Raw genomic sequence first — 24,557 nt, 5'->3', positions numbered from 1 at the left:
GCTGCTGCCTCATGACGTGTTGAAGAGGTTAATTAATTCATAGCCCAAAAATATTTTGCCTACAACAACAAGATCATTTTGGCAGCGCCTTCTGAAATTGCACCACATTTCTCCACAATGATGAGCATGAAAATGACAACAGAGCTTTATAGGCAACTGAATGTTCCTGTTCTGTATCTCCAAAATATCTATCACATTTACGAGGAAAATGTCATTTCCAAAGCAGCTCAACAATATTTTATCCTGACAACTTTTACTTCCATCTGAAACTCAATATAATGGGACATATTTTGGTTGTCATGCAACTTTGTGACAACAACATTTTCCCCAACTGTTTTGTAAAAGTAGTCTTCAACATCTCCTACAGTCTTATAAAACAGAGCACATAATGTCAAATAAATCTATGTATATGTATATGTATATGTATTATCTAAACTTAAACAGTCTTTTTCCTGTTTATCTTGTCACTGCTTCTTTTCCATGTACTGTAAACACAGCAAATGTGGTCAGGACTCATGTCCAACAAGAAAAATCCATGAACACAGATAGAGAACAATGTGGGATACAGGAGTGTTAAACTATATTATCTGTGTAAATTTGTGTAAAAAAATTTTACTTTTCTCTTAAAGAAAACACACAGACGTAAGTTGTGACAGTTTTTCTTTTGTTAATATTTAATTTCACATGAACAAAATGTGTACCATACTATCTTTTTTAAAAATGTATTATTTTATTCATTTTAATGGATGAAAAACTCAAATAATTGAAAAAATGTGCAAGTGGTAATGTGTCTGACTTACATTGAGTCATGCACGACTGAGACTACAAAGCGAAAAATGAATGTGCAACACAGCTAGAAAAACTCAAATCGCCGCATCAGTTATCCCTATATCTCTGCACTCCACCATCTCAGCGAAACAAACGGAATTATAAAGATACACAACATCATAGCACAGTAAAAAGGCACAAGTACACTACATTTAAATGCATTTGCAGGACTGAATTCACAACAACAAACGATTAATTCTCACAGTGCATTTTGCAGCAGCAGTTTCTTTTTTTTTTTTCAAAGGCAAAAGGCTTGTAAAAGAACATTCACAGACAGTCATCATAGGTAGCTTAGAAATCACTGAGGTGGAAACCAATGTTCATGCAATACACAGACACTATGGGTTGGACAGGAACAGGAATTAAGACTAGTTTGAGACTTTTAAATCTGATTAAATCAACTCTCATATTTCTGAATAATCCTAAATTTAGGATTAAATGATCTGGTTTCTTGACAGAGGATTTGGAAAGAAGCAGGTTAACTTCAGAGATTAAACCTCTAACTTTGGCCTAAATAAAAACAAATGAATTATGTTCATTGTTGGAGCATTGTTGGACCACTAGAGTGTTTTGATCATTTTTATAACAAGCTGTTCTGCTTTTAACTGATCACAACAACCGGAAAAGACTCATTTCTGCTCTATCACAAATGACAAGTTCATCTCCATGTAACTTTTAGCGTTAATACTGCCTGTCAGGGTGCATGTTGATTATTATCAAACTGTAAGGCCTGTTTATGGTTGAATTTGAATGCTTCTTCATATGTTACAAATAAATGAAAATATCAGTGGCTACACAGTGGCTCACTTAGATAAATGGGTACCGAAATAAGCTGTGCGAGCGCTTTGTCTTCATGTCGAGTATCACCAGTGTCAAAGATGCTGTGGATGTGGACGGTTCATTGTCCAAGATTGAGGGGAAAAAGAGGACAGTATACATTCATGCATATTGTTTACCCATATAGCTTTACCCAAGTGCATATATTCTTATTTTACAGTATATTATTCATAGGCATGATATGGTTTGATGTGTTCCTTAGTGCTAAGTTGCAGTGCGGTTTGTTTTATCCCACTACTTTCCCTGCAACTTTGAAACAGTTTCCATCAGTCGGTGGACATTGGAAACCAAGTGCAAGGATCAGTTCCATTGCGACAGTTACTTCTTTGTCAAAGTCTTTGTGCCTTAAATTGGTGAATGCATGGCTGATGTACACAAATCGTAATGCTTCACAAATTTGCCCCAATGTATTTCAGCCATGAAAGTCTACCTAGCCTCCAGTCCTTCGCCCTCCCCCAGCTGAGGGTTTCTGTTGGGTCACAGAGGTAAACTGGAGAACACGTGGTTCTGTGAAACCGTCACGTCTGGTGGGTTGTGCTGTATGTGATTGTTAAGCGGTGTCTGTAAAGACAGAGTGCAGTGTGCTGTTGTCTTCACAGCTCTTTTGCTGAAGCGGCAGCTCAGCAGAGAGCAAAAGTGGTGAAACACAGACTTGCGGCAGATGATAAAAACCCATGGATCCACGATGGGGTTGAAGGCGTAGAAGCGGAACGCTGTTAGGTTCTCCTTGTCGTCACAAAATGGGTGAATGGCGTTGATAAAGCCGGCAATCTGAGGACAGAGAAGGTTATTTTCCAGCATTAATAGGTTACAGAGATAAAGTCAAGAAGATACTAGATACAAGGCCGTAATTTGGGAGCACACCCCTCTCACTTTTCAAAATTCAGTTTTTGTCCCTGTTCACTTCAGTGCTACATAAAATTCTTATCTGACTGTACACCCCCTCTTCTGACACCAAACCTACACAATTGATTGTGCCTTCTACAAGACCTCCAAGCAGTCTGGGGTCTCAGGATGCAGAGGACTGCTGGTTTTCTGTCCCACAACGATGTCCAGCAGGGCTTTCAGTCAGTCCTGTGGTAGCCACATTGTGGCGTAGCCGTGTTTTAAGCTTTACTTAACTAAAGCAGGTTTGGCAAACATGAATGCTTCTTCAGCAGGGACCTGCTTCATTTGACACAGCCAGTGGGTAGCTAGCCTCGGAGGGTGATGAGGATGAGACACTGCCGGCCTCTCATTTACCACTGCTGGCCTATTAATGACTAAATCAGCTGGCGGCCTCCACATAGACACAGACTCTTCCAGTTTCTCAGATTGAATCTTGGAACTTTCACCATTCATCTAGAAGAGTGCCATCACGTCTTCAGCTTCTCCACTCACCACCCACCTTCCTTCTTTCCTTTCCTTTGATTAACTGATTAATCAAAACATTGTATATTAATCAGTAATATTCACAGGGAACTTGTTCACTGAAGAGAGTTTTGGTAATATTCTCAGCATCCCACATGATTAAGCATTTTGCCTGCTGGATGGAGCCGAATCAAACCTGATTCGAACCTCTGTAAGAGCAGAACATGATGGAGTTGTCGGCACTTTGGTCTTAAAACCAGATGAGAACAAATGACCGTGTGTTTAGATTCAGTGTCAGTTGCAACTGTGGTTCATCTTGTAATGCTAAGCTTCACCAAATGTTAACATCTGTCTTTTTATACCAATAAAACAAGCTTAGAGTGAGTATACCTTTCATGTTCAGAGGTACAAAGTGTCCTGAACAAAGAGCAAGACAAAGCCACAAGATAAAACCATAATTTTTTTCTGCATTGACCTTTAAGGTATGACAGAGCGCAGACAGGCAGTGCAGACAGCAGGAGCTGGCTGCTTTTTCATCCTGGGCAGGGATAGAAGCAACAGCTGGCCCCAGGAAGCGTCTTTGTCACCTCGCTCCTCTTCTCTATCAACAATTCTCCATTTCCTCCATGAAATATCCAACAAACAGTGGCCTAATTAATGGCTTGTGCTGATTGAATGCTTTTGTGCATTGGTGTAAATGTTTCCCTGTTGCTAGGGCCTGGACTGAAAACTAATACGCTAGAGACAGAGGGAGAGGGGCCAGAAGGAGCAAGTCCAGAGCCAGGCCAAACCAGACTACCAGAGGGACCAGACACAAGGCTGATTGTGTCCTCTCTGCGCTCGTTAACTGGCTAAACTCACACGGATGTGGTCACTCAGATGCTGATCTACAAATACACCCACGAGAAAGACAGAGAGGGGATGACGGTGACTGTGTTCTAACCCAAAACAGTTCGAAGCCAAAATCATCTTCAAAACCCTGAAACAGCGTTGTCATCTTGGGTGTGTCCAAAGTAGTTACAGAACAAAATGGGAAAAAAAACGTCTCGATAGATGTTCTTAACTTTTTAGGAAGTAATCACTAGAAGTACTAGAAGGTACTAGAAGTTGGGCAAATTTTCTTGAATTACACAACCGATGCGCAACCAAAGTTGCTGGTTGGATTCTCACTGACTTCACAGGCTTAATTCACAAAGGGTCAAGGTTAAAGCATTTATGGATTATAATAATACTCACACAGACACACAAACACACACACACAGTCAGAACTAATATGCACACACAAACGAGGCAGCGGGTTGTTCCTTTTACAAGACAACAAGTTTCCTTTTAAAGACATTTGATTGCGACAGCAATTGCAAAAAAAAAAAAAAAACCCATACATTTCACAATTTGACCTGATGCTGCCTCTTTGGCAGTTTTTCCCCATACGTTTCTGTGCTCATCTGCTTAATGGCTGGCATTATAGAACATTAGACATCTAAAAATGTCTAATGTTCAAGTTATGCAATAAATACCCCCAAGACTGGATTGCACCCTCTATTTGTAAATCCATTACTGAGTTTGTGTCTTAAGTGATTACTAACTAGTTTTACACTAGTGCTTTGCTTGGGTTAAAGGTTAAGGAGCATTTTTAGTTTGTGAAGACTTTACTAATGTGTAAAACTGCTGCTAGGAAATTAAAATCATTTTACTTGGTTAAGTTTGAGCTTATAAAGAGCAGGTACAACCTCGTACAGATCTATTTGGAGTTTTTGCCATGATATCTGTACACTGAAGCAGTGCACAAAAAAAAAAGAAAACAGGTCTTATAATGGCACCAATTTGTTATTTGAATCAATACTTGAGGGGAAAAAATCAATCTCAGGCCTACTGGCATAAAACACCCTAAAAAACACAATGACAAATGTCTCTTGTGTGAGCACAAGAGACGTGCAGTTATCGTACACTTTATTCACCATGAAGCGTCACCAGAAACATTTCTAACAGACAAGCATTCTAATTTGATCTGATATTATCCTCGTCCTTATTTCTGTCCCTGCATGCCACCCTGCCTCTTATGGTCCTCTCAGCAGACCTCAGGCCCCGCAGAGGGGGACACAAATCACTAGCTGTCTTCTCCAAGCACTGCAAGCTGTGGGGCAAAAACTGATGAGATGTCAGGCTCTCCTTAAACAGGGGCATATTAATGAATCAGTCTGTGGTTAAAGCGCAGGCCAGAAACGGTATACAACAGGAGAGAGCAGACAATCATGCCGATGCAAGAAAGCTTTGAAGGAACATACCATGAACGTGCTTATAGACATAAATCCAGCAAAAGAAAGCATGTTTGCGCATGCACTGTGCTGTAACAGATGCATAGAGTACATACACATCCACTGCGCTGCAAACTGTGTCTGTACTCGTGTAGAAATACTGGACCAAAAGGAACTAGACTGCTCACAGGTCTACATGATATTACTTAATGCTTGAACCTCCTGCTGACTGAGAATTCTGATGTATCTGGACCCAGTTCGCCTGGCGTAAATGGCAGAGACACACAAGATACTGTCTGAAACTGCTGATTGCTGCGTCTTTCAGGAAACAAACCACGTAATGGATGTCTACGATCTATGACCCATTACTTTCCATCTCATGGCCCTGGAGGACTCTTCCTAACTCTTTCTTCCTGATCCTGTTTCACGGCAGCTCATTACATGGGGATGACAGGGATGGCAGTGCACAGATTACTGCTCTTTCAGAGCGGACTGTTTACAGCAGTGAGCAAGGAAAGACATGAAGAGAGAGAGAGAGAGTAAGTGCTGCAGAGCTACACAAGTCTTTAAAAAGGTAGTTCAACATTTAAAAAGTAAAGGTGTTGTTGCCGTCTGAGTAAAAGAAGAGAAGATTTAAATCTCCTGTGTGTTTTTTAAACCTGCTGTATCTGATTTTCTTTTTCTCTTTTTTCGCCACTTAGAGGCAACAGAAATGAGCTGTAAACGCAAAATTAGCACATCCGCTCTTAAGTTGATTTGGTGGACTTGACAGCAAACAGCTGAGCATTTAGCAGCTAATGAGCCAGATATTGCCAGGGGTTGGTAGAGACCAATAACAGAACAAGGGGGAGTGAAGTTCGGGCTTATATTTGACAAGTGGCCAGAAAGACAACTTTGAAAGAATGATAATGTTTCTCTGTAACTGCAGAATATACAAACAAAGCAATTACAATTGTTTGCTAACAAGTTCAAATTTCAGCTTTGTATGTCACCTGTTCACAACTTGCTTCTGCTGCCTCTAAGTGGCCAAACTGATTTTTTTGTCTAACCGTTCAGCAAATAAACAAGTTCATTTTGTTCATCTCAGATACCCTCAGTATTAAAATGTGCAAGTCAGCTTTACATGCAATAGTGAGTTATTTGCAGACTTTCACACTATTCTCTACACTAATCAGGGCTGAAAAAAGAGTCCTGCAAAAGACTTCCCCTTCTTGAACACTGAACCATTCTTTTAATAGGGGCAGTGGTTTGACTTTGAGATTAGACACAGCAGCAAAGTTTACCAAAGGTGTGTGAAACTAGCTTTGGGCCTGATGGGTTCCATCAGCGAGGTGATACACACCTCTGTTTCCTCGATACCTCTTCTTTACCTTCACACCACAGAAAATGTTACTCAGTCTTTCCACTGTGGCTCTGCCTTATATCTTTACAATCTATGGCTCTTTCAAAGCTTCATTTATCGTAACTCAGCCTGGGGGTGCAGTTGAAAGAAAGTTCAACACAAATACAAAAACCTATTACACACACTGTACTAGCATTTTATTCCTGCTGGACACCATGGCTGTGAGCTGTCCAATAAAGTGAATTGGAGTTGATTGGATTTCTAGCCACAGCTTTCATTTCTTACAGATGACTGCAAGTAGACGTTTCTTCAATACACAGCATTTCCCCACCCCCGGGCTCTTTCAACCACAGAAACACGAGACCTGGAATCAGATATAAAGGTCTGTCTCTGGGCAGTCTGACCACTCTGACCTCTGCCCCAGATGTAGTTCCCGAATAACCCGATGATATTCTGGTAGTGAGTCATACAGTGCATATATGTAAAGATTGGCAGTGGGTCTGCGGTGAAGGGGAATTTTTCCGCTACACAATCGGCAGTTAGGAAGTTAGTGAGGAGGTGGTTTGTGTCAGTCATCTGAGATAAACAGATACAGAGAGGAAAAACTGGTGGGTGAGCGACGGCAAGAGCATTCACGCTCATAAAGGTGATTTCTCTTCAGGTTTTGTATGATGTCAAGCTTCAGGAGTATTTTTAAGTCTTTCAGTACAAAGCTGTTAATTTAGGAGGAATCACAGACAGCATACAAACGTAAATGTATCCTGTCTAACGAGAAAGCAAAACACAGAACATTAATAAGTGACAGCAACGAGACAGTAAAGACAGTCTGTGTTTGTCCTTAGACAAGTTCCATTAGGGTAATTACTCATTCTGGAAAATCATTACTGAGCTTCCTCTTTAAGAAGTGCTTCTGGTTGTGGAGAGTTACCTGGAGCCATTAGACCTTTAACCAGCATTTTCCAAAATGGACTTTTGACAGTTGTCACTCATTCAATCCGGTCAACTATGTGGAAAGAAAAGTGACCATAGTTCAAGATCACTAAACAAAACATTTTACAAGCACACAATCAACTGGTTCCTGCTTTGATTCACTCGTTTGGAAACTCCATTTGTTTAAAAAAAATAGTAGAATAATGTAAGGCAAACTAAAATTGTCACAGTGAGCTCTCTGATGAGTAAGCTGTCATGCTACATGTGTGGGATGAGGAGTTGTGGGGAGAAATGAAAAAGAAAATGTTGACAAAATAATCATTCACTATAGAAACACCAAAGACGAAGTAGAAGCAACTGTGAAAGGATGAAAGAGCTGGCTTTCAAACTTGATAAAGTAAAATATGAAGTTCACTGATGTCTGTCACTGGATAAAAATAATTTGACACTGGCCGTGCTGCAAAACCTCACAGCTGTTGCAACAGACACAGACTCAACAGGTTCCTCTTCAACAGAGATAAAGCTGCGAGAGCGTCACTGTTCGGTATCTCTCTGATGTTGCTGGTGGATAACTGTTTATGATGCCACATGCCCACTTTAAAATTGGTGGCAGATTATCATTTGAAAGATTTTTGTCATGTTCTAGAAAAAAAAATTGGAAAGTCGAGATTTCAAACTGAACGCAGTAGTTTGAATTTAAGAATTATTGTTGACTTATGCTTGTGTTTAATTTCACTATTGGAGCCAATTTTAAGTTGGCCCCCTTGGACATCAGCCACATCTACACAGCCACATTTTCTAATTCCCAGCCATGCGCACACTCCATCATCTCATTTGCCAACAGTTGAGCACGACAGAGCATTATAAATTATATCTTTTATTTTCACTGGCGATGAACAACATCCACTTGAAATAATTCTGTTGCTTTAAAACAAGGCTCCTATTTTTGTAGGTTTATCCATCATTCCAATGGGTTATGACAACAACTTCATTCCTGAGTTCGGAGGATGTGATAACATCTGTGATAACATTGTTGGCTGGGGAAACGATAGGAGGGGTCAAATGACCAGATGGGTAGTAAATCAATTCTTAGATAAACTCAATATCAGTCTAAACCCCTTACCAGAATACCAAAACTGTACCCAAAATGTCCATTAAAGCTGTCAACAGCAAAGAAAGACTGTGTATAAGTATAGCTGGACAAACTTGAACCAGCATGTAGCTCTGGAAAATCTAATAGACATTTATGTCAGACCAAATGGTTGCGTATAATTTGGATGAACTGATGATTTAACCATGTTAATAGACCTGTCTAAATGTCTGACTGCTTGTATTGTTTACCATCATGCACTCTGTTCATGGAAGACACCTGAAATGAACCGTTGTTATCATAACATTTGGTAATAATGGCCAAAACTTACTGTGAGTTGAGTGGTTTGCCCTCCAGTCACTGTTCAGGATATCAAAAATCCCAGAGCTTGGGATTTTTTGGGGTATGTTTTGGGTACTTAAAGCTAAAATCTGTATCTTTCCGGGTTAAAATACAGTAATACAACAAGTATTATGTAGGTATCATGTAGGTATGCTCACATTACACCCGATGAATTGCAAGATCTACACCACCCCAAGCTACTTCAGTATGTAATTTCATCACTTTAGCAAATGATAAATTAGACATTATTTAAAGACATTCTGTGGTCAGCTGTGGACATTTTCATTTATTTTGATATATGTTTGCATGATGACACAAGTGTGACACAGGATGCATGATTTTTTTTTGTTAGGGGCGGGGGGGTGAACACAGCGCATCAGTTACCTGTCACTGACGTTCAGGGAATCAATGTGCAGACCATGCAGATTTCAGCTTTTATCTGACACTAACTGCATACAGCTTTGTGAAATGCACTGAACATGTAACCACACCGAAACAAAGTTTTAAGCACCTTGAATTAGCTCAAAAATAATTCTGCTGTAAATGTCCTACTGCTTTTTATTTTTTAATATTCCAGATCATGTCAGCAAAGATAATTCAGTGGGTGCAGGATACAACAATCAGCAGCACATTATATAAGGAAAAGAATTACAAGTCTTGACACGCGCTGCCAGCCTGCAGTTTTATGACTCTGACAGCAAACAAGTCATAAGTCATTACAATACAATACACAGTCTGTGTATGACACAATACACTTTATTTGACTAATGTGAATTCATGTAACAGCAAGATCACGACACCATGTCTGGTTAAACACAGGAACCACATGGTTGACTTTGGTTCGTGCTGCAGCACTATTTTCATAATAGCATTTATTTAAAGTCACTCCATGGATTATGTATACAACTAACAAAAACACATTCACTGTGTAGGTTTGCATATTTGTTCAGCGTGTTCAACCAACCCATTTCCTCTTTATGCTGCTAATCTGAGTTAAAGACAACCACAGGGTACTTCCATTATGACAAGTGAATGCTGTGCTTGCATGTTTATTTTTCATCGTCAATGATCCTGGGTAACCTGGCCTGCTCGCTTTTTTCTAAATTATCTCTCTCTGTCAGAACAGTTGGTATCCAGCATTCCACCCTGTCAACATCCAGCCTGCTGGGTTGGTGTCAGCCAGAGGTCAAGAGCAAAGAGGCATCTAAGGCAAATGCTTGAACAACAGATAATAACAGGATACCTGGATAATGGCAGGTGCGCAGAGGCTTCCCACACAGAACAGTAAACCTAAAATATGCATCTGAGAGGAAATTGTGAATTTGGACCTCAGTTTTAATTTTTAGTGCGTGTTATTGTTGTGTCCATCCAACAGCACATTACAAGACAACCCTACTGCTATATACTTCAAAATACTAAATGAAACACTAATATTTGAACTTTTATCCTGATGCAAGTTTTTTAAACTCATCTCCAAGACTCTCACCAAGCAACTGCCCCCCCCCCCCTCCCCCAAGTAATCAGTTCCATATGATCAAGCTATTGTACCATTTATGACAATGTTACTGAAGGTAATTTTAGGACAGTGAGAGAGTCTCTGGGAGCAGCAGCAGAAGTGTGTGTGTGTGTGTATTTGTGTATAGTGGGTTGGGGGGTCTCATTCCCATTACATATTTTCAGGTTCTGTGTACTCGTAAATATCAGCTAGGCTTCAGTGGAGTTTGAACCACAGAATCTGCACTGCCTGCCTGGTTGCAATTATCTTGTTGAATTTGTTTAGTCCCTGTTGTCTGCAAACTCCGGCTGTGACTCTCTTTGAAGGCATAAGGACAGAACTCATTCGCAGCAGAAAAGCATTTTGGAAACACAAAGAGGGTTTAATGATGTCTGTTTTCTAAAATTTAAGAGAAGAAATCATGTGGGAATAATCAGTTATTGACATGTAAAGCTGGGTGATTCATGCTGAGCTGTCACACCTAATCAGTTGGATTGGTTTTGGATAAATTTGTTCACAATTTGTGACAGAAAGTGAACACCCTACTAGGCCATAGCACGGCACAACTGGTCATCTAATTTGTTTTTTTTTTGTTTTTTTTAAGACAAATGCAATGATTCACAACCTTTATGATGCCAGTTGAAGTCAACTTCATGGACGAGGAAGGGGAATATTTATGACTCAAGGAACCCAGTAACATGCACACTTCCTTTTCTCAGTGATTCCGTTAAATCATAAAAGATTTAAAAAAGATTTAATTTTGGGTTTGGAAGCATGTGGGTGGATTCTTACTCCACTATTTTTTTTCTCCGCATGACGAAAGATTTGAGTTGAACCAAAACATGCAGTCACCTTAATGATTCAAATGTTTCTTGTTTTGTTAGACTTTCATTGAACTAAATGTCAGCTGTTTGTTCACATGTCCCTCAGCACAACAGATGACAACCATATTCTGCTTCACTTATTGCTATGTTTGATGTGAGGGTGTTTCACCGGTGCGTCTCAGCCAAGTTTTGTTGGGTCATATATTTCCTGAGACTGGTGCAGAGGTGGAGAATAAAACAAGAGCCCTATTGTTCTCACTGTACCGACATGTCCTTATTAGTTAACAGATAGCAGGTTCAATTTTGGACCTGGTATCTAGGCAAAATACCCATATTTATCATAACCTCAGATCTTAACAGATTTCTTGTCAAACCCTCTCCTTGCTTTTTTTTTTTTTTTTTTCTTCCTCTGTTTCAGTCAACTGTCACTGTCACAGGCTAAAACAATAGACATTACCGCTGGCAGATTAGATCAGCTGATTAACATTAATTCCTTAATGGACAAAATGGTCTGTTTGTTAATTAATGTGCTCTCTGCAGCTGGTGTCTGGGTTCTGCCAAGTCTGTTTGGGAGTGAAAAGCACATCACTCTTAAGCTCTTTTCAGACATGGTTATATATTTAACCTGGCTAGCTTCACCTGTCTGTTAAAGTGGTGGCTTTTTGTCATTCATACATTGCTGACTTTTACATTAATGTAACCTCCACTTCTCACAGTGAATCCACTGATAGGTTTTTTCATCATTAAATATTGGTAGAGAGTGAATTCTGTGGTCTGTTTTATAAAATGAGAACGTGCGCAAGTACCAAAGGAGAGTTATGTTAATACTGATTTATGCATCCATGCAGTTGGCACGAATGAAAAATTATAGAGCACTTCTGTCTTTCTCTCTCTTTCTGCATGTTTTACCTTCTGCTGCTGCTGCTGCTGCTGCAGCCTCAGCATTTATCTGACAGGGTTCAATTCTGACTTGTGTCATGTTGAGAGTGATGTGGAAATGTCACAATCAGGGCACACATCTGTTTAGTGAAAACCTATTCTTTCCCAAAGTTGTCATGAAAGTCATGGTATGGTATATTCTTACATTACGTTTTCAAAAGCATGAATGGAGCTCAAAATTCACTGAAAGAAAGCTGTCTACCTAGGGCTACCTGTTACTTATCCTATACCTAAACAGTATTTGTCATAAAAATGTATCATAAATACACTGGTAACAGACAAATATCAATATATCAGCCTCTGCATATAATGTGACCCCACAAGGGGTCCCAAGCCTTACGTTGAGAAATCCTGCTGTTGGGTGTGGAGCGCATTTCTCGCAATGCAGTGTGAACAATGAAGGTGCTGACTGATGACAAACGACTGTGGACACACATGGCAAGAAACCAGTAAGACAAACATGTAGAGCAATAAATAATTCTTTTGTACATACAGTAAACATCTGCGTGAGAAAGATTTACTGATATTTTCTGTATGTCTTGGCAACTACTGTGAATATTTCCAGCAACCTCACGGATAACCTCTATTTAGGCACATACACACAACTTACTAATGACTTTGCAAACCAATGCATCAAACAGAAATCTTCCTTCTATTGCTGTCTCTCTCAAAAACAACCACAACTGAAAAGAAAAACGCTTCGGAGAGAGGCCTGCTAGCAACAAGTGAAAGTATTCATTGAAGCTTCTGTTGCTAAAAAATGTATTAATTGACTGATTGGTCTGTGTTCCACAGTGGTTAACAAGAGAAGAAGAAAAAGAACAGAATAATCATTTTCACTTTCTGCAAGCAAGGTCCTTTTATTCATCCTTATGTTTGTCTCGGTTTGTGACGCAAACAACCTACATTGTGTGACACGGTGTGCGCCAAGTGTGAACTCTACACACAGAAGACATTGTAGAGTACATCAGCTTCAGCATGTTTTGTCATTTGTGCGCTTACAAATTGACACTCAAATCATTACAAAAATGTGTTTTTTAAATAGAAGCAGTTGAACAGGAAGGCTGTCCACACGTCTCTCAAATAACAGCTGCTGACAGCCAGCCCACTGTTCAGACAGATCATGAGTAACTAAACAAATGGGTCTGAAGGCAGATATCGATTGGAGAAGACAGATTTACTCTGGGCTGATGGCTTTTCATCTCCTGAAGGTAGGTCCACAACTAATACCATTTGCCAAGATCAATAAGATTTTATTATTTAGTCAATGTAATAAACTGCAGTTGATGTGGGCAATAAAACTACTGGAGAAGTTGACTCTATAGGGAATAGCAGGACAGTATTACACTTCCACAGTAAAAACCCTTATTTTAACACTTACATCTGTACCGTTTGTCTGGTGAGTCTATAAAGAATTCTGTAATGGTGTTAACAAAGAAAACAATGTTGAATTGGTTTTCCCCCAGCTTCTTTCTGTTTCAGCAACACACAGTCAGATTTTGCTTATAGGTGGCAAGTAACCGTGCACAATTCATCAGCAAATGCTCCGATTGGTTGAGCACAGATCATCGGGGATCAGATTTGGCGGAAGGCTACCATAAACATGGAGGATCGGTAAGTCGCAAAACGTGGATCATGATATACATGTACAGCTACATTCACAGTTTATACTGCTGATCCAATCAGCTCATCTTTGTCAACACGAACTGCAAACAAAACTTTCTGTCCTTAATCTACAGTTACTCGCACAAGTTTGTTTAGACTGTTGCACAGATATGTTTTACTTTACATCTGAGCTTATAAAAAAAAAAAAAAAAAAAAAAAACACAAAACACATTTCCACAATATGGGACATTGAATTATCTGTTGCTCCAACCTGACATGGATGTTTGGCAGGTTCAAAAAACTCTGAAAAACACCTCATCAAAAAATGACAAACGAGAATAATTAATAATGTGTCCAATTTTAAAAGACACCGGAAAAACTAAAATGAGGCTGAGTCCGGCTACAGGAGTGCAGATTCTACTTCTGGGAGACAAATTACTTTTTTTTTTTTTCAGTACATGGCAAAATCTTTCACTTTTGACTCATCTGGACATCTTGCCACACACTACCATGTCCACTGACCCCCACACAGGCACCCTTTTAGTGGCAGCCTGCTGTCCATTAATTGTGCAGTGATAACTGAAAAGAAATGGTGCTTGCTAATATACACTAAAAATGTTTTTTTTTTTTTTTTTTCCTTTTTTTTTATTTTGTTTTTTATGATCCCATCATGAACTGTCAATGACTTTCGAAAGCTCAAAACAGGCTGGGAAATGCCAGCAAAACAGCGAAGAACGTTTCCTGTTGCATAATACACATCTGTTACAAACACTGCTGGGCGTTTGTTCAAAAAGATTCATCAAGTGTGAATGCACATCAAAAAACATATCTGGGCCACCATGTTAATGTTTTCAATGTGTAGCTACAGTTTAAATGTGTGGTAAGCTGTCTGACTAGAAGGGACAGAGAATAAGACATAATACACATGAACACACAAACAGGGTGTTGCTCGATGTCGCATGGTCAGTGTTCATTTTAACACTGTGCTGATTTCAAATTCGCAATGGCTTTGCCACTGGTGTAACAGTAAAGCTGTGACATGTTATGAGTCATCCACAAAAACGATTGCATCCACTGTTTTCACTTCTAGAGAAAAAATGTGGACATTTAAGTGATTAGATCCTCGAGTGGCTGAGGAGGGGAGTTTCAGTAATTCTAAACTAGTTGCTTGTACTGATGAACTCACAGAGAATTATCCTGTGAACATTTTAGTATTTTTCAACTCACTTTTTTGGTCATTTACTGTTTACTTTACAGTTCTGGTTCATTTTCATGGGTCTCACAGCCTCATTTACAGTTGTGTGCAGCTATTTTCAATGGGAAAATGCCCTAAAAAAACACCAAACAGCAGACAGGTGAGATTAGCAACATGTGGATAACTAAAAACACATTGTGGAACAATGACTGTATGCTGTTGTTTTTTTTCTGTCTCTGATCTGTCTTTACCCACATTCTGTGCCCCAGCCATTATAAATGTCTTTGGCAGCTGCTCACTGCTTATTGCGCTCTGACTGAAGCCTGGGGCCGTGTTCTCCCGGCCCCCGCACATTTTAGCAACACATTAAAGGGTCTAATATCTACACCTCATTACCTTGAGGATCTTCTGTCATTTGCTGTCCATTTTCTCTCTAAATTGAGTTAAATGTGAGGAAGTACAACAAACCAGGATTTAACCGCAGGATATGAAGGGCAGTATTAGCTAGCCAGCAGCCTTGTGACCATTGAGTCAATGTGTGCAAGTCCATGAATGTGTGTTGCGTATATGTTGAATACATCAAGCATTCATCCACTAAGAAAGGGAATCCTCTTTGTTCAGTCCACAAAGCCAGCTGGTGATTGCAGAGCATCATCTTTCCTTATAGAAACCTGGACAAAGCTCACAATGACATTTATCCCCCAGCAGCACCTGGAGCACCTTGAGCACAATAACAGTTTGGGAGACAAAGCTACTTATCTTGTCTCTCTCACGGCATGTGGGCCTTTACATCTATAACTGTACCACTCCCATGACGTGGATTCATCTGACACCTCATACGCATGCAAATGCCATGCTCCACGCAGCCATCAAAAAAGATTCCATCATTATTTCCACATTTTTGTTGCATAAGTAGACTCATCTGAGATCACATCTGGCAGCATTTACAAGGATGACAGCACAGAGCTATCTTGGATTCGCCTGAATTTGGGGATTTCCCCCTCTTCGTCTACACAGATTATTCAGTGTGGATACAGCTGGATTTGGGGAGTGTCTATGAACAGCCATCATTCTGCATATTTTAATGCCCAGGCTTTGACTAGGCCTGTCGACGGACTTAAGAGCTCCGGGCTGTTTTGGAACTATTCTAAAGTTGATTTAGTTGCATGCTTAAGGTTAAAGTCCTTATCATTAAATGTATCTTGTTTGTCCCAATGTTGTGTTAAAGCAAGATCTCATCTAGAATCTGTCTTCATATGGTTCCAGTTAAATGGTTCCTCAATCTTTCTTAAGTCTCCAGGCTCACAAACAGGTGAACAATTATGTTTTTGTATCCTCCGACATTAGGATCTTTTGAATCCAGCTCTTTCACATAACTGTTTTCAGACTTCATCCCATGTGCTTTTCAGTGTGGTTTTTCCTCGTGCCTAGTCTGCCAGGATTTATGAGGTGCTGTGCTGACTCTCATAGGCAAAATGCCCTGTGACTGTAAATGTGTCAGAGCTACATGCCATTGTTTATCTTCTTCTTGACAATCCTTCTTGCCCAGTTTGCTCAGAGCTACTGGAAGTGGTTTGGTATTTCCATTTTTCTATTTCCAAATCACAGAACATACTGTGTGTCTCTAAAACCCTGATACTGTGTGTGTGTGTGTGTGTGTGTGTGTTTTTTTTTTTTCACATTTTTTACTTAGTAGCTGCAATGAAGAGAAATTTGGACAGGAACAAGAAGGACAAGGTCCAGAGTTGATGTCAAAGTCATCCATGTGCTTAAATCAGTGGCAACCATGATCCATTTGAGTCTAGAAGTTATTAAATAAAACTTCATAAAATTTTGAATTCAAATTAAAAAAGAAAAAAAAATCCTGCAGCATTGGGTGGAGACCTCTGAAAAAATACACCATCTCAATCAATTTTAAAATCTGACTGTGACACCAAAACATGCTTTATTTAAAGGTACCCTATGGAGTACAAAATGTAGTGCTGTGAAGCAATGTTAAGGGCAGGCCTCCATTTTACTACTAGTTTACTTACTACTTTTACTACTTGTGCATGCAAACAAGGTTGTCAACAGAGCAAACAGGGATGTAAACAATGAAGGCTCCCCAAATGTTTTAAGAAGAAGGAAGTGCAACAAGTATATCAGGATACACACAGTGTGTTTTGGAAGGAAACACTGAATGCAAGCACAACGTTCTACAACAAAAAACAGGGTGCCATTAATTCTTTACTCCATTTCCGATGTCCTAACCTATGACCTGCCGCTATGTACTTTACATTAATGCCCACAAGATCTGCAGAATTTGTTTCTGGTACATTGTTTTCCTGAACACATAGTGTAAATCTCATTACAGCTACCATACTATTCTGATGCATGTGATACTTCCAACAATGAAGAGAAGAATAATCAGCTTATGGATCTTTGTTGTACTCCCTGTCATGTGCCCTGACATACACACGTCAATATTAGTCTGCTGACTAAGACTGACACACAAAAGCTATACTAATGGAAACCTTGTATCATTAAGTCGAAGCATCAGTGATGCTGCAGACTAAAGTTGCTATAGTCACCTGAAAACAAATCCGCCCTGCGGGTACTGAGATCTTCCTAAATACTCTTTTTACACAGTCTGAACTATTCGAAATCAGAACTAAAACCACCTACAATTTTGTGAATAACTTTAGCAGCACTTTATTGATCCAGGTATTGACCGACAACATATGGCCCCCAGGCAGCTTCTGTGGTTCCTATGGGAACAGCAGGGAGGAGGGATATTGGTGATCGTCACAAGCAAGCTATCAGTCTGTAAGTGTCCCTCCCACAGGAGACAGCTTTGATCATTTTTAAACTTAAGATGACAGAACAAAGAGAAGCAAAGAAAGGCCAAACGGAGGAGTACTGATTTCTCTTTCAGAGGGAAACCTTCTGTCAAGACCCATGAAATACTGACCCTAAATACTCACAAGAGAATGAAAGCAACACATACACAGAACAGGGCATACACATACACATACACATATGTATATACACGTACGTTTTATCCACCCAACAGTCCAACACCCAAAGATATTTATAAGCAGAATTGCAGTCAAATAACTATATTTTAATCTCTCACTGTGTTTTATTGTACTGGGAGGGGAAGCTTAAAATCCCACCCTTCAGCTGGAGATGTATTTTTGTAGCTGTATTTTAAAATGTTTAACAAGCAATAACCATGTGTTCCATGTGGCACTAAATTTCAAACGATGAGTCAATAGTCCGTCCTAGAACAAAGCAAGTAGGACCTCATGTTTCATGCTACATCAAACAAATCAAATGTTCTCTCACAGAACAGCTGTAGTGGTATAATTCATCACCTCAAGTTCTATTGCTTAATGGCACCTTATCTTTTTCAGCTGTCTGCTGGAATTGCACAGTTTTTCACCCAAGGCCAGGTTTGTAGTGTGACAAGCCTGGGAAGCTGGAGTGATTCAGGTAAAAAAATCTGCCTATCACTCACAACCGCACAAAAAACAATTAACCACTTTCCAGAATCTTTTCCTGCTTCTGTGATCGCACCACCATGTGAACTTTTCCCTCCAGAAAACTGAATAACCTTGCTGTACTAAAGAAACAGTGATACCACAGAACAAATACCGCTCTGTTCATTAGTGATACTGTCCAAAAGCCGTTTAGCAAATACATAACCTTGCAACTTGATCTGTAAATACAAAGTATGCAACATTATTCATGCCTGTGAGGCAAAGAACAGGCAGAATAATGAATGTGTTCTGATTCTACATTTTTTTTTATCTTCTCTGCCAAAATTATATTTAAAAAAAGAAGAAGAAGAAGCATTCAGTTTCCAGCACCTGCTTTGAATTTCAGCCACATCTGCCAGCATGATGAGAGCAAACTGCAGACAGGGCCCATTCTTCAAAGCTTGAAAGCATTGTTCTCCAAGGTATATTCAGTTACATTAAAGTGCTTTGAGTGAATTAAGACCAACCGGAAACACATGCTGGACGATTTGGGCTAGCACATTGTTGTGTACATGCAAGAATAATGACTGAATGCAGCTTGTATACTTGTGTATGCAAAGGACAGAGCTTGCAAGAGTCTTAACTGTGTCACTACTGAGAGTGGCATCGATTAAATATGCACCTTACAAAATCAGCCTTTCTCCCTCGACATCTGTTGACTTGAGGCAAACTAAACAATGCTAATTATGAAGCCACATCTGTCTGAAAACGTGGTACATCTGTTGACATGCACTCACACAGTTCACCACCACCATCTCATTTCATTTGGTTACAACCACAAGCAATGAACCTGGATGTGAGTAAACAAGAACATTGCGTAATAACAGGGTCTTGAATGATTTGGAATGATCAACAGATCTAGCTTGCAAGCTTTGCAAGAAACTGTCAGAGATGATTAAATTGAGAATACTGATAAATTAGAGCTGTACAGTAACGAAATAAATTTAGAGGGCAAAGATTTATTTTAAAGGAGCAAATTGAAAATTCCAAATTTAAAACTGAGCCATTTACAAGCTACTTTACTGTTGTGGTAACATGGTTCTTGGTGAACCTGCAAGTATAAATATATTTTTTTAAATAAATGAGTATTGTACTGCGAGAATGCATATACGAAAGTGGTAAAGTTGAGTTTACAGTTTCCTGAGGTCTTACTCAGCGTGTTGACAAGTATATATCGTCATCACATTTTATTCCCCACGGCGCTCTCAGCCCCGACTCTGGGCAAATGCCATCATCATCATGCACCACAGATTAGTCAAGCCTTCAAACCAAGCGTTACCACAAGCCATTCAGATGCAGACAATGAGTAGATGGCGAAGAGCGAAAACATGAACAAACACTTTTTACTGTTTCCCATAAACCACCTGATCATCAGACCACCGCTGTTAAAAAAGCTAACACAAACGCAGACATAAAAGCAGACATGCCTTTATAATGTAAGTCACATTAATCATCCTCTAACTGGCTCCCTAAATCTGACTTTCCTCAGGACCCCAGGCTAATGTTTAGGGGCACAGATGGGAGGCTTGCTAACCATGGAGTCCTGCCAGAAGAGCTTTGCCCTCTGGGAGAGGCGGGCCTGGACCAGTCCTCCAGGGTTGTCAGGTTTGACACACTCCACTCAAAGCGAGGACAGATATGGAGCTAAGTAGACAAATGCACAACACAAACATCCACGTACACACTGACTTCAATTTCAGGCACACCTTTTATTAGTGAAGCCAGCAGAACCAAGCACAACCGTTAGTGAGACTTTCACAGGGCACACAAGCACATACCACAGCAACAAAAACATTAACCGTCGCCATGCTAGCTGAGCTTTCTATGTACATAATGATTAATGAAGGAGAGGAAGGAATTAATGTTAGTGCAGATGCACAGCAAGTCAGGAAACTCTCTTGAATGCCAAATACACCGATTACATGCTGTAAACTCTACCCTCTACTGACAAAGTGCAGATATACACCCAGTCAGGGACCCGTGTTAATGATAACAATTACTAAAGCTTCCTGCACCAACTTTAAAAATTCCCTTTTCTGTACCTATTTCAGAAGAAACTTGCTCTAACTTCTCTTAATTTCTCTAAGGAGGTTTGGTTCATGTTTCAACAACTGAATAAATGACACATTAGGGTGTCATCTCTCTGATTCAGTGGTCAAAGCTGCAGACGGACCACAAAATGTGATATAGAAGTAACACAGGGAGTGAGAGGGAGATAAAATTTTAAACGTAAATCAGTCTGTGTGACACTCAAACACATACATTGAGGGAAGGTCAAATGTCAACTTACAGTGAGTGGAAGGGAGCAGATCACAAAGATGACAGTGATGAGCGCCAGCAGAACAAGGTGGTCCATCTCCTCTTCCCCGTGTCCGAACCAGGCCAGGCTCAGCTTCCTCTTTCTGCCTGTCGACCCGACCGAACCGCGCCGCATCACCTGGCTCCGGTGCATCTGGCACAGGCTGACAATCACTGAACCATTACACACAAACACTGCAAAGATCAGCAGTGCCATGAGGGAGGAGTAGGACAGTGAGAAGGCCTGCACCAGGCTGGCCCGGTCATCCCCTGTCGCATCCATGTTGATGAAGCACCATGTCCCAGGACAATACTGTCTGAATTTGCCATATCCGCTGAACGGTAGGAGGCAGAAGGCCAAAGAAAAGAGGTAAATAAAGAAAAGAGTGAATTTGGCAAAGCTGCGGCGGATGTGTACAGAGTAAAAATAAGGGTGACTGATGGCCAGGCAGCGCTCAACAGCCATGGCACACAGGATGAGCGTGGGCGCCAGGCCGAAGAAACTCATGGCAAAGCCAAAGAGGTTGCACAGGCTTTTGCCGCCCATACTTATCAGTGACATGTTGCGGGCGTAGCAGATGAACACAGGTGGGCTGAGGAGGCATGTGCCCAGCAGGTCGGTGAGGGCCAGGCCAGTAACTAGGATGCAGAAGACAGAGGACCTGGAGCGGTGCTCCTTCTGGTGCACTCCCAGGATGAAGAGAGCCAGGAGGTTTCCCACCACGCCAGCCAAAAACATGATGATGCTTGTTATCGGTTTGCCATCCTCATTCACAGTGAGAGTGTCATTGCAGGCATGACATGATTCATTTGAAACCATGCTTTTGTTCATCTCTGTCTCTCTGAAGAAGAAGAAAAAAAAATGCCAGCTCAGTTTGAAAATAATAATGAATGCCCAGACAAGAAAGGGGAACCCTGAGCTCTTGATACCATCAGTTGGTAAAGCAGCAGGCAGGGATGTATGGTGACACCCATAATGCTGCGTTGACTTAAAACATGACTGGTGAACTTTCCCGTCTCTGTTCCTCGCAGACGGTCTTAGAATTTTCCTGTGAAACAAATAACACGAGAAAAAAAGCTTCTTAGTGCTCAGGTGCCTTTCCTAAATACAGAAACATAGAACTGTCTTTCACCAAAGGTGGCATTACGTGTAGGTTTTTCTTCTCGGTATATTAACGTCTTTCTGTTTCTTCTACTATTTTGTTCTGAGCCTGTGAAACCCTTAGCAATGCTCTTATCACAGCTTTAGTGACTAGAGATTACTCACCTTTCTGTGACTCGGAAAACAGCAATACCACGAGGGATTAAAACTGTTCAAAAGTCACTTCGTCTGCCTTTTCTTCTCTTCCCACGGACTCACACTCCTTGTTCGTAAACTTCCGAGCGCTGTACCTGTGCCGCTTTCTCGGATACGGAGTTTAAAACTGCCGCTTGCCGGTAACCTGTTCGCAGACACACAACCAATTCACAGACCGAGAGACAGAGACTGTTAAAGCTCCGCTCCTCCTCGGCGGCGACTTTCTCTCTTCACCTCCCAGTCTCTATCGCTTCGATGTATGGTCCCGCCCACAACACTGATGCTCCGGCAGACGCCGGTTTTCACAAGAAGCAGCAAGAAAATGCGAAGATGAAGTAAAAGGTCGTTTCTGCTGGTTGTCAGTCACGGTGAGTTATCTGTGGAGGAACTTGCCCTTTTCTTCCTCGTTTCAAGATCTTGTAAACGTTTGATAGAGATGCATCATGAGCGCGGTGGCTATAAATATCTCACCCCCACAATCAGTTTATTTTTCTGAATTTTAAACAAAGACTCAGGCCACATCACTTTAAAGGTTAACCCTAATGAACTTTTATTGCCGTATACACTGAAATAGATAACAAAACATAAACACCGGTACTGAAATGATTAGGTTTCACGGGGCCCAGATGTACTGACACAGATACTTGTTGGCTTGTTCCCCATGTGAGCTCAGAAAAAAATGTAATCCAATTAGTCTTTTGTGTAAGTATTTGGCTTGGCAGTGTCTCTCTTGGGTTTTAAAAAGGTGTTTTGAATAGCCTTAATCTCGGCTAGTTTACATTTCACGCAGCCTTTGGTACAACTCAACAAAGAAAGGGAGAGCCAGTGCACTTTGGCCATGTTTTCCCTGCTTCTTTCTGCTTCTCTTGCTCTGCTGGTTCATTCTTCATTTCTGGAATCTACAGTATACATTGTGTTGGAGGTTGGAGGTGGAGCCTCCAGCCAGAACACGATTTTAACAACCACATCGTTTTGTGATTTTCTTAAAAAATAATGAATTATTTTTAAGATCACCATATGTACTGTAAACGTACAACACATACGTTAATGGGCATCCATTACCGCAAGGGCAGGATGACCTGGTACTTTGCTGTGTCATTTTCTAAACTGATTACTTTGGCCCCAAGTGGATGTGACATAATTTGTTTGTTCACCCATGTGTGATGTCTAAAACACCACTGATAGATGTTGTCAATGCCCGTTTTAATGGCCCTGATAAGGAACAGTTACTTGTGTTGATGTTGACCACACATTTGATTCATGTTTTGCTCATTGTGATAAACCCTTCCTGGAGGCAGCGATATGGATGTTAAGGACCGTGCCATGGTGTTTTCACTTAATGTTCCTGATTAGACTAGACTTTTTCCATGGACTGTGTGCGTGCAGACTGTGCCTGATTTCCCCCACACTCTGATAATATTGTTTCAGTAGTACCAACATACATCTTTATAATTATTTGTCTCACTTTTCACACCTTTAATATCCTTATTGATACAGTTCATGTGGTTTAATGTACCACATGACTCCCAGCATATCTCCACACAGCTCCAAACTGAGCAGAGGTCTAATCAGATAGAATAAGTAAAAACACCTGTGCATGTGCACAGGGACTAAGGAAGCAAGCGCATGATTTCCACTGGGGGACATTTCCCCCTCACTTTTAAAAATCCTAATTTAGTCCACTGGGTTTACAAATCCCTTTTGTTATATGACCATTATTATCATTAGCACAATAACTAATCATATAATAATTAGTTATTTGCTATTTATGTCCCCTAAACTACTATATATATTATAAATATATACTATATATACTATAAATATTCCTGTGCAGCCATTTCTGTTCTCGCTAATGGTTTCTTTTCATGACACCTAAAATAAGATGTAGCACCAGAAAATAGCCATGAATACAAACAGCTGCATAGTAATTACATTTTGTAGCTCAATTTCCACTCAGTAATTTTACTTGTTTCCTGCTTCTGTTTCTGTAAATGACAGTACATATCGATAACAGCGTGGTGCCAATGTTCAGTTCTGGATGGAGTAATGGAGATCAAGTTGCTCCTTGTTTTACACTGCAGAGTGTTGATGCACAGTTACACAGCTGGTAGTGGGAGGTAGTTTGCTGGTGTGGGCCACTGTGATATTGTTAGACAAAGACATGTAGGTATTTGTTTTTAATCTTCTTCTGAGTTCCACTCCACCTCTACAGCTCTCACTGACAAACAAAGCTCTAATTTACTTTTAACTACCACGGGGCACCTTAAGACATGGATGGCATGCAGGGTGTTTACAGTTGCACTGCCCATAAAACAAACCAGGCTGGCATCTTTAAATATACAGCAGACATAGACGCTCAAAACAAATGCAGACATACTTGCACACTTTCCCCAAAGCAGGAGCCTAGCT

The 24,557-nt window shown here is 40.4% G+C and overlaps 1 protein-coding gene across 1 annotated transcript; it reads right to left on the bottom strand.

Moving 5' to 3' along the window:
• Positions 1-1,005: 1,005 nt before the first annotated feature.
• ptgir (prostaglandin I2 receptor) lies at positions 1,006-22,352 on the bottom strand. Its single transcript, XM_041047097.1, has 3 exons — positions 22,119-22,352; positions 20,844-21,900; positions 1,006-2,436 (listed from the first exon to the last, which is right to left on the bottom strand). The coding sequence occupies exons 2-3, from the start codon at positions 21,681-21,683 to the stop codon at positions 2,143-2,145; spliced, it is 1,134 nt and encodes a 377-aa protein (XP_040903031.1). The 5' UTR covers positions 21,684-21,900; positions 22,119-22,352; the 3' UTR covers positions 1,006-2,142.
• Positions 22,353-24,557: the final 2,205 nt, after the last annotated feature.

This window comes from Toxotes jaculatrix, chromosome 9, assembly GCF_017976425.1.
Source record: "Toxotes jaculatrix isolate fToxJac2 chromosome 9, fToxJac2.pri, whole genome shotgun sequence".
NCBI lineage: Eukaryota > Metazoa > Chordata > Actinopteri > Toxotidae > Toxotes > Toxotes jaculatrix.
This window is presented reverse-complemented; position numbering and strand designations above follow the sequence as displayed.